This window comes from Pecten maximus, unplaced genomic scaffold (genome assembly GCF_902652985.1).
Source record: "Pecten maximus unplaced genomic scaffold, xPecMax1.1, whole genome shotgun sequence".
NCBI lineage: Eukaryota > Metazoa > Mollusca > Bivalvia > Pectinida > Pectinidae > Pecten > Pecten maximus.
In genome coordinates this window covers 11587-23773 of record NW_022982597.1, presented here as the reverse complement: position 1 = coordinate 23773, position 12187 = coordinate 11587, and the positions used below count along the sequence as shown (strand labels likewise).

Sequence of the window (12187 nt, the reverse complement as noted above, 5' to 3'; positions counted from 1 at the left end):
ATGTTTCACCAGATGACCTCCAGAGGCAGATGGGCAGGGCCATAAAGGGTCAAATTCACTAAAATTACAAAAAAAGTCATCTTCTCAAGACCCAAATAAGGTAAAATCAAATAGTCTTCATAGGTCTAATTATAAGGTCCAAGTTGCTTTACCAAAATTGTGAATTTCATGATCTGAGGGTTTAATGTTTCCTCCTAGGGAGGACGAAAAACTTAACAATCGTTGTAGGGAAAATAAAAATTTGATTATAAATCATTTTTGGGATTCCCATTGAAACTATAATTGCAACGTAGTTAGAATTACAGTTTGGTGGTAAAAATTAATAACTCAGAATATTAAATAATTTTGTCCTTTGGGAAGAAAAGTTAACTGTAGTTAGTCCAATGTTTCAGTCAGAAGAATTAAGGGAAAATAAGACAAATAATGGGAGATATATGATTTTTTTTTTTATATTTGTTTTATTTTTCCAAGGCATATTATACATAGGTAGATATATATATATTACTTCGGAAACATTTACATACTTACTCACTCACTCACTCTACATTCTATCTTTTTGACATTCAAATTAATGTATATTGCATCTATTCACTCAATTGTTCAGCTTTCACACTATATATTCTTCCAAAACCTTTCATATTTAACGTCATATGGTTTCACCCTCTCACCCTAACAAACATACACACCTAACATCAATGGTATAAGATAAAAACAAACACAGATACACGTGGACAGGATACAAATCATAACATTTATATTATTTAATCTTGAACAAAACGACAAAAATCCATATAGACATATACAGACATACATAAAGAAGAGGAAAGGAAGGAGAAGGAAGAGAAGAAGGATGAAAAGTGGAAGAAAGAAAGGAAGGAGAAGAAGAAAAGGAAGGGAGTACTTTGTAATATTTTAAAGTATTTTTATTCAAAGATAGTACAAAAGAAAAAAAAAAAAAAATAAATATCATACTTTACACAATTTATGCCAAAAGAGGAAAGGACTGGATGGTAGACTTGTTACTAAAAATGTAGATTAACTCAATTATATATATTTACTGCAATTGTCAGACACTGGGATTCCAGCAAAAGAAGAAGGTACCACATGTATGCGATTATTAATATTTAATACAAATAAATGTGTAATGTATAAGTCAATAAAACAGATTAAAAAAGTATTATTCCATAATCTGCAAAAGTTTATCCCATTTTCTCCATTCAGCCAAACATTTGTTTTTTTCTTTTCCCCCTTTTTTAGAGCTACAAAATTTTCTGACTTTATAATGATCATAGATACAATAGAGTAAAGAGTTGATATTTAAAGATTGATGCAGACATCTGTTTCTGTATATGTATTGTTTTATAATCAAAATAATTTGATTATCTACTTTAAAGGATGGATTTTTATAATCACCATCATATTTACCAAAAAGCATTGTTTTTTTATTTAGTCTAAAGGGAATAAATAATGCATCTAATAATATATCTAGACCTTCAAGAAGATTCTGAACTTGATCACATTCCCAAAAAAGGTGAACAATTGATTCAATTTCTGAGTTACAAAAGTTACAGAATGGATTGTTTGTTAGTTTGGCTTTGAAAAGAAATGAATTAGTTGTTAAGATATGATGTGATATTCTAAATTGCAACCAGTGTAATCGTGAGTTTTTACTTACTGTAAAAGGAAGTGTATATATACGATATATGATATATGATAGCTACTTTACAAAATGTTAAGTGGAAGTTTTGATAGAAAATCGTATCATTATTTGATAACAATATGAGGGGAAGTTTATCTTCCAAAGACATATCAATAGAGGACACTTGAACAAGATCAGTCACATTCATGTTAATGAGTCTGTTCATAATAGAGAACAATTATATTCCAAGCCCTGCCTCTGAGATTAACTTAAACCAATTAAAAATGCTTTATTGAATTATGAAAAAAAAGTTTTATTTTCTTTTAAGTTGGAAACAGCCACTAGGTTCAGATATATAATGCACTGGTTATAATTTCATTATGCAAGAAAATCTGTAATCTACAGTCCTAGAGTACCAAAAACACATACATGAACATTATTACTTGTTAGACACCCGAACTTATAACTGTGAAAATATGTAAATAAAGTTGAATTTGATAATAATTCTGGAAGCATTATATTTCTGTTTTGTAAAAATTAAAATTAAAAATTAAATGCTGAGAAATTGTAATGGGTAGTGGGATTTGAACTTGCTATCACGAAACCGGAAGTGCTAGTTACTAAAAATAGTGAGGCATTCTGGGAATTCAGCAGGTAAGATGGCAGACAAATCTCAGAAATTGAACGAAAGAAAACACTTTACATTGTGATTTGTTGGTCATCTATGATACGATATGCACGTTAATATTGTTTAATAAGATAAACAAAATAGTCGTAGAGTTTGATAGGTGAAATCGGTTCCTAGGTTTTCGTATATAATTCGCCTATGGTTTAGTCTGGTGTCGATCGATTACACGTCACGTGTTCATGCCATTTTGCTTTTGGGTACCCTAATAGCTTCCTAGACTATCGCTGTCGGTTCCGTTGCTTCGCGGACATTTCGCTTGAATAGTGAATGATAAAAACGAATGTTATTTTGCATTGTAATACTTTATTTCATTAGCCTAATATTTGCACTTAAAAGCGTGCGGTTTTAGGCGCAGATGTATGTGCTCGCGGTCGTAAGTAAGTCTCGTGTATTAAATTCTAAAACTGAATTTGACGCAGAGTATTTGTATCTTGTACGTCGTAAGAACCGAATTCTGGTACAAATGTATCATTTTTTGACGACGGGGTGGGGCTGTTTGATCTGATTGGCCCAATTAGTCGAGTGCAATCTAAATGCATTGACAGATTCCGCGCTTACTCTAGCTTTTATAATATATTATAGGTTGTCATTATAATTTGCACACTGTAATAAGACTTACTTGTTGCCTGTATTTATGTAAAACCCTCCATAACAAGGTCTAGTACTAAAAGAAATATTGTCAGTTATTAAAAGATGATTCCACAAACTGAACACTTCGTTCGTTCATTTTATCTTTATCATACCGTATATGCGCCTGTCAAACACTAGTCGTATTACGGTACATGTAATAAATCATGTCACTATGTCCAGTTTAGCCCCTCCAATTGGTGGTCTGACTTTGATAGTCAATTTATTCCTTATTTTTCGACCTAACTTTAAATGTCGTGTATCAAAATGAAGATTGAATTATTCTCTTTCCTGTGGTGCCTTCCATTTTTCACTGCTATGACTATATCAAAAGTTCACAGCGCACCTGTATTTTTTCATCATATAAACCTACTTTAACCCAAACCAATTAAGACCACCAGTGAGCTTGGCCTAATTATCTATAGTTCTGACCAGTGTGATGTTCATGCCATGAATGATTCTATATTCTGCGCTGTTTGTACTTAGTACATCTTGTCTGTAAAACATTTCCTTGTTAGTGCTTTCTAGCATTTAGTTATCAGCAGATTTTTATGAAACTTGCTACAAATATTCTATACCACAATTGCAATAGCTTGCATGAGTTTGTGTTACAGAATTTTTTGTTATTATTTTTAACAAAGTTATGCCCCTTTTATTGCCAAATATCGGCATTATGTAGAAAATGCAAGGAGTTTCTAATTTGTCTGGCTGATTGAGAAAATAAAGTGATTGACAGTTCGCAATCTTGGATTTGAGTAAGTGCTGGATGGATGGATATTTCTCAATCTTCTATATATATATATAGGTTCCCCTTTGTCGGTTGTGCTGGATGGATGGATATTTCTCAATCTTCTATATATATATAGGTTCCCCTTTGTCGGTTGTGCCAAATCAATTTGAATTTTTAGCAGGAAAACAAGATGGCCAAAGGGTGACCATGGACATCCCTTTTGAGATTTTGATGTTTAATATACTATTTCTCAAACTTCACATGTAGGTGCCCTTGGTCATGAGTTATGGCCATTCAATTTTGATTTTGATGGGGAAAACAAAATGGCCAAAATGCAGCCATCTTGGATTTTGACTAAGTTTGTTATCACTATATTTCTCAGAATGTTCTTAGATCTTTCTCAGACTTCGTGTGAATGTTTCCCTTGTTGTTGGATTACAAAATGAAATCAGAGATACGGAAAGGTACAGAATGAAATGGTTGTACATAGAGCTAGAAAAGGCCATGAAATGATGTGTGCCAAGATTTCTACAGAATATAGTCTTCATTGAATGATAAAACAACAGACTATATGACACGGGCTCAGACATGTAGTGATGAACATCACAGGTGTATGTACCCTTTGGGTCATTCCCTAGCGCTACATGTAAAAGAAGTTTTACGTTATAAAAACAAAACAAGGAAAATTACAGCCCCAAATTTTGGGGCTTGGATGCATTTAGTTTTGCCAATGTATACTTGCTGCATTCTGCTCAAATGCTGTGAGCTTTGGTACATATCTTTATCAGTGAACTCGACCCTTTCTTCTTTGTTTTCAATGTATACCTGTATACCAACCCCTCCTTAAAATTAAAAACAAAACAACAACCATAGAGATGACTAATGATTGGTCGAAATTTATATATTGTCCGATTTCTGTGAAATTTAGTATATGTATAGGTGAACTAAAGCAATGTAAAAACAATGGTGGTCTCTATTTTTGAAAAAGATAAAATGATGAAATTTGGTATACATGTTCACCATGAAACACTTCACTTTTACAACCTCAATTTGACATTTTAAGAAAATAGCTGCCATTAATTACTGGCTTCCGATTGGCCTTAATTTCCATATTTTTCAATGAAAATTGGTTATTGGGGTATTATTGAACTGCAAATTCAACTAAAAGGATTTGTTGTCATAGTAACCACACAAGCTTCTGATTGTTTGAAATTTAGATATTGTCCAATATTGATAATTTATATTTAGGAGTATTAGGGGACTGAATTCAATAATATATATTTGGCTGCCATGGTAACCACATGGAAGCTACTGATTGGTTGGAATTTAGATATTGTTTGATTCTATAAAAATACATTTTATAAGTGTTTTAGGGACTGGAAATTCAACTGCATTGGTTTGGTTGCCATAAATACCACATCTGCATCTTCAGGATTATGGCCATGGAAGGTGTTTGATGGACTATTGTTCGTTTCCATTTGTCATATACATGCAATGGGATTTCAGCTTAACTTACCAATAATTATATAATAATCCTTATACATTGTATGTGTGTATAATCTAAAACAGGTGAAGTTTACCTCTCCGTTTCTGAAAGCTAAATTGACCTGACCCTGTGTTACATACAAGATAACAATTAATTTCATTGTTCTGTAAATTACCTCATGGATGGTGATCATTAGGGTTATGAGTTGGCCCGCTGACGTGACATCAGTGTATCTGTGGGGCTAGACTCGCATCCTGGAGTTGAACATAAAAATGTTTTTGGGAAAAAGACTGCTTTTTGACATGTTTTGTTTTTTTTAATTTTTATGTGAACAAAAAGTATTTGGTGCACATGTTGAAAGCTTTAACACATCATATTATTGTTGTACTAGGGTAGTGATATTTGACATAGAGTCCCTGTGTGGTTAGACTATACACTCTAATAAAAAGGAGTCAAAGGGTTTTTGACATGTTTTGGACTTCAACATTTTTGAAGATATCAGAGATTTTTCAGCTATTTTTGAATGATGTCAATTAAGGTGGAGTATTACAAATTAATTCCCGTTAGTACACAATATAATTATATATATAAATTTTATTTGTTCAATATGCAAAACAATACCAATTTATATATTTTAATTATTAATTGACATAGATTTCTACTACAGCTCTTGAATTATGTTACTTGTATTAAAGTCCTGCCCTTTTCATTGGCAGTATCGTTTGTGATAAGATTGTATATGGTGATCTCTTTTGTCCCCTTCGTTTCTGGATTTATTAAATATTTTACAGCATTTTTTTCCCCTCAAAATTTTAACATATTTATACATTAAACATGACACAAGACACATTCAATACATTCATCCTTTATCATACTTCATGTACATATCAAATCAATACCTGGATAACAAAAGTTAACAACCAAACCAAAAAAAGACAAAACAATAACAAACACAGAAAACAAGGTAGGATTGTTAATTTTTAAATTGATATCATCAGTTTTCTTTTCGTTTTTATTTTGTAATTAGATATTTCCAGTAATTATAAATCTTTCCCATTTGGTCCATTCTTATCTGACCTAATTGAGTTTTCTCCCTTACCTCTGGCATCTGGGTGAGATACAAATCTTTTAGAGAATTTTTTAGTGCTACATTGTCATGTTTGATGGGTAAGAGTATTAAATATTCTTATGCTTTCTGCAGTAAAGGTTTTACAACAGTTTCTCAAAAGATTTTTTTTTATACCCCCGCAACAAAGTTAGGGGGGAGTATACTGGAATCAGGTTGTCCGTCCATCCGTCTGTCTGTAGACGCATTTTGTCTGGACAACTCCTCCAAAACCGATGGGCCAATTCCGATGAAACTTCACACAAATATTAATGATTATGTGTAGATGTGCATGCCAATTTATTTTTCTCAAAATTATGTTTGCTATGGCAACTGGTCACTATAAACAGGTTTTCCGATAAGAACTATAACTTTAAGTTTGTCCGGACAACTCCTCCTAAACTAAATGGACGATTTCAATGAAACTTCACACAAATATAGAGGACCATGGGAAGATGTGCATCTAATTAACAGTTCCAATTCACCATTGACTCGTGCAGATTGTGGGGGTATTAGTCAGCCATCCTGGCGACAGTTTTAGTTTGTTTTTTTCTTGATCGGCATTCATGAATTTGGCATACTTTGATTTCTTTTATATTTATAAGAATATTTAATCTTTTTTTGTTATTCCAGAACCATGCCTCGTAAGAAGAATTGGAAGAATGCTTTGGCGAAGAAGAACAGACATCGACTCGTGGATACTGGCCACGTAAAAAATAGTATTGATGACCCTACGAGTGACTGTGTGACGGTTGACGGACCTGTTAGACTCGTGGATACTGGCCACGTAAAAAATAGTACCATGAGATGGGGGGATACCGCCTCCTTAAAAAGGGTACCTCAATTGCCTTCGGGCGCCATGAACCAAACTGAATTGCCTTCGGGCGCCATGAACCAAGCTGAATTGCCTTCGGGCGCCATGAACAAAACTGAATTGCCTTCGGGCGCCATGAACCAAACTGAATTGCCTTCGGGTGCCATGAACCAAACTGAATTGCCTTCGGGCGCCATGAACCAAGCTGAATTGCCTTCGGGCGCCATGAACAAAACTGAATTGCCTTCGGGCGCCATGAACCAAACTGAATTGCCTTCGGGTGCCATGAACCAAACTGAATTGCCTTCGGGCGACTTGCACCAAACTGAATTGCCTTCGGGCGCCTTGCACCAAACTGAATTGCCTTCGGGCGACTTGCACCAAACTGAATTGCCTTCGGGCGCCATGAACCAAACTGAATTGCCTTCGGGCGCCATGAATCAAACTGAATTGCCTTCGGGCGCCTTGCACCAAACTGAATTGCCTGCGAGCGACTTGTACCAAACTAAATTGCCTTTAGGCGACTTGCACCCAACTGAATTGCCATCAGGTGCCATGAAAATAACTGAATTGCCTTTGGCCGACTTGCGCCAAATTAAATTGCCTTCTGGCAACTTGAACCTAGCTGAATTGCCTTCGGGCGACTTGAACCAAATTGAATGGTCTTCGGGTGCCTTGAACTATCCTGAAACGTTTTCCTGTACCAATGCTGTATCTGAGTTGCTTGCAAATACAAGTAATTAACTTTTATCAGAACAACCGACAAATTTATTTAGAGTGAACTCGATCCCAAAAACTTCTCAAATGCAGTTATAAGTTACCAATACTTGTAGATATGACCAGCCATCATGTATTTCTTTGATATTTGGCTCAGTTCACCAGGCCAGTGAAAGATTCCCAGCTGTTTCGAGAGGAATGCAGTGCACTTGCAACAGGTTGATGTCACTAGTTTCCTTAAAAACTGAGCAATACCTGAAATCAAACCTGCAAGACATTGATGACATTCTGCTAGCAGGTGATGAGTTGTTTAGAATAAGAATGGCAGAGTTGAAATCAACAAACAAATTTGTTTCCAAGATGCTTCAGTTTAATGAACTCCCTTCAAATGTTTCTTTGTCGGGGAAAAACTATGAGATTCAATACCATGACCAGATATATGGCTCTGTGACACATTCGGAATGGAAAGAATCTTGCATTCCAACCTACAAGAAGCAGTTGAAGGTTTATTTTCCAATCACAATCAAGGCCTAATTATAGTTGGCGGGATCTGTTCAGCGGTCTATCTCAATGGCAACAGAAATCCTTCAATATTCGATTTTCACTCGCATGGCCCAGATGGTTTGTCACGTTTTGACGGCAGAGCAATGGAAATGAGCTTTCAAACCGTTGAGCATTTGGTAAATTTCATGTTTTCCTTTTACCAGAGTACAAACATCTCTATGGTCAGTCAGTTTGAAATTCAACCAGTTACTATTAAGGAAATAACAGATACCAGAACTGCATTTCATGTGACCAATGACAAACAAAAGACAAAAATGCGAAAATCTCTGATAGACAAGTATTTTGATGACCAGACTGAAAAAGCAAAGTTAAAGACACTGGAGGAACCATCTCATGCAAACAAAAAAGTACATGAAAGTATACATGCAAAAAAGAAGAGAAAGTTCAGAGCTTAGAGAGAGAGAAAATAAGTGTTCTGTAAGAAGCAAACAAAAATCTAGGCAAAGTCAAGAATATCAACAAAGGGACAGAGAAAGCACTCTGAAAAACATGAAAAGGGCTAGACAAAGCAAGGAGTTTAACGAACACGAACTTGAAGCTAAACAGAAAGAGAGAGAAAAACTTGAAACTAAACAAAGGGACAGAGAAAGCACTCTGAAAACCATGAAAAGGGCTAGACAAAACAAGGAGTTTAACGAGCACGAACTTGAAGCGAAACAGAAAGATCGAGAAAGACTTGAAACTAAACTGAAGGACAGAGAAAGCACGCTCAAAAGCAAGAAAAAGGCTAGACAAAATAGTGTCTTTAAGGAGCAGGAACTCGAAGCTAAACAGAAAAAGCGAGAAAGACTGGAAACTAAGCTAAAAGACAGAGAAAGCACGCTCAAAAGCATGAAAAAGGCTAGACAAAACAGGGACTTTAAGAAGCAGGAACTTGAAGCTAAACAGAAAAAGCGTGAAAGACTGGAAACTAAGCTAAAGGACAGAAAAAGCACACTGCAAAGCATGTTTAAGGCTAGACAAAATAGGGAGTTTAAGAAACATGAGGTCAAAGTAAAACAAACTACACGAAAGCAATTGGCAACTAAACTGAAAGAAAGACAAAGAACACTTAGAAGCATGAACAAGGTAAGACAAAGCAAGGAGTATTCTGATTTAGAGATGAAAAGAAAGAGAATTGCCAGAAAAAATGTCCTGCAGTTGGAAAAAGAAAGACTGAAAAAGCAAGAATACAGAATACTGTATCGGCAAAAAGAAAGGTGTGAAAATAAAATCTCTAAAGCAATGAAAAGGAAAGATGTCAAATTTCTAGAGCATGAAAGTGAACAAAGGAAAAAAAGACGCATAGGAAATACAATGGATGAGTGCATACTGACATTTCGTAAGAAAGTGGCAAATGGCCCTATATATGTATGCACATGTTGCCAGCAAACATGGTTTCGCAAGAGTGTTGTTCAACTCGAGAGAGTCCATATATCTTCACAAAGCAAACAAATGTGTACTGGTTTGAAATCTGTTGATGAAAAAGAATGGCTGTGCTCAACCTGTCTTGCATCATTAAGGGAAAATAAGACACCAAAACTCTCAGTGAAAAATGGTATGTCGTGGCCTGAAAAACCTGAAGTTCTCAATCTGCATCCCCTGGAAGAAAGGTTGATATCACAACGAATACCATTTATGCAAATACGTGAGCTACCAAGAGGTGGTCAGTTGTCAGCCAAAGGAAATATTGTCAGTGTTCCTGTTGACATACAACCAACATTAAATGCACTTCCCAGACCGATTGATGAGCATGTAACTGTTGCGGTGAAATTGAAAAACGTTTATCTCACAAAAGTTCGTGCTTTTCAGAAAACATTCGCCCCAAAACTGTGATTGCAGCATTACACTGGCTAATGAAAACTAGCAAGTTATACAAAAATGCAAGTATACAGATTGATCATACTTGGTAAGAAAAAATCAGAAATACTGATGATGAGAAAATAACAGAATTAACTGGATCATCCTGTTCAAAAGATGACAGAGACATTGAAGATGCATCTGACAATTTTTGTGAAATCTCATCAGAAGATTCATGTCAAGGAAATACAGACACTTTGGTTGATGAGGCAGATATTGACACCAACAAAATATATGTTTTTGCTCCAGGTGAAAATCAGAAACCAATTAGTTTGTATGAAGACAAAGATGCAGAATACCTTTGTTTTCCAACAATATTTTGTGGACAAAAAAGAATGGACAATGATGACAGAGAAAGAAAGGTTTATTATAGTGACATTGCCAAGTGGGAATTAAGAAGTGTCGATAGAAGAGCTGCTCAATCTGTCCCAAACATTTTCTTTAAACTGAAAAAGATCCAGATCAAACAGGTTGGTGATAAAGTTAATCTCGCTCTTAGACGCTGCAAATCTGATGGTAAAGACATAACTGCAGGACAAGTGAAAAATGAATCGTCTGCAAATAACATTGTCAGACTGAATGAAGGCTACTATATTTTCAGAACACTCAGAAATTCTCCGGCATACTTGTCATCGAAGAAAAAAGATGCATTTGCAATGATTCGACAACTCGGTCTACCAACATGGTTCATGTCGATATCATCGGCAGATACAAGATGGCCAGATCTTCTCAGAACCTTGTCAAGACTTGATGGAACTATTCTATCAGATGATGATCTTTTATCATTAGACTGGAGCACTAAATCAAACTTAGTGAAGAAGGATCCAGTGACTTGTGCCAGATATTTTGATAATAGAGTACAAAAGTTCATCAGCTCAGTCATTAAAAGTGATCATGACCCAAGCTGAGGAAGACACATGTGATTATGATGAAGTTGCCCCAAATACCGAACATGTTGAAGCTGAAGATGCTGAAGCAGGTGTTGTGCCATCTGAAGAATTTATCCATTTTGATCCTGATACTGTTCAACATAAAGATTATGACATAGGACCAGAAATTGGTCTTGGTTCAAAACCAACAGATTTAGAAACTAGCGCAGTGCGCATGCCTGATGACCAGTATCATACACTCCTACAATCTCTTAACTGTAAACAAAGAGAATTCCATAATCATGTCACAAAGTGGCTAAGAGATGAAGAAAAACCACTTTTTGCCTTTCTAACTGGAGGAGCAGGTACAGGAAAATCAGTAGTAATTGATGCTCTCTATCAGACACTACATAGAATGTTATGCTCTGAAGAAGGTGAAGATCCTGATGATGTCAGAATTCTGTTATGTGCATACACAGGCAAAGCTGCATACAACATCAAAGGTACAACAGTTGCTTCTGCTTTCCACAAAAAAATGTACCAGACACAGCAACATATGCATGCAGATGAACTGAACTCTTTCAAAACAAAATTCAGAAATTTGTCTGTGGTTATCATAGATGAAGTTTCCATGGTTGGCAATAAGTTGTTAACATTCATCAATGAAAGACTTCAGCAACTGACTGGCAAAAAGATAGATTTTGGAGGAATCAGTATCATTGCTGTAGGTGATTTGTATCAGCTTCAACCTGTCGCTGACTCTTGGATTTTCAAAGATCTTTCAAACCCAGGTCAAGGCTTGGCAACAAACCTTTGGAAAAAGCATTTTGAAATATTTGAACTCGAAGAAATTATGCGACAGAAGGGAGATGTTCAGTTCACAGAGCTTCTTAACAGACTCCGCCATGGTGATTTGTCCACGCTAGACCAAGAGGTACTTTAAGAACGCAAAATAAAGCAAGGACATGAAAACTATCCAAGTTCCACCCCTCATTTATTCATAGAAAACAAGTTTGTTGATAGCTTTAACTCCAGCCTTATAGAGAAACTTGCTACAAACAAGGTACATTTCAAGGCTGACACTGATATTCTTTCACAAACAAAACTCA

At 35.5% G+C, this 12187-nt stretch overlaps 1 protein-coding gene across 1 annotated transcript; it reads left to right on the top strand.

Annotated features, from left to right (window-relative positions):
• Nucleotides 1-709: 709 nt before the first annotated feature.
• Nucleotides 710-10185, top strand: LOC117320597 (ribosome-binding protein 1-like; the record flags this gene model as incomplete). Its single annotated transcript, XM_033875153.1, has 4 exons — nt 710-897; nt 6909-7800; nt 8514-8647; nt 8745-10185. Coding segments are annotated over 4 exons (2655 nt in total), but the record flags the coding sequence as incomplete, so codon positions are not given.
• Between the last annotated feature and the right edge of the window lie 2002 nt (nt 10186-12187).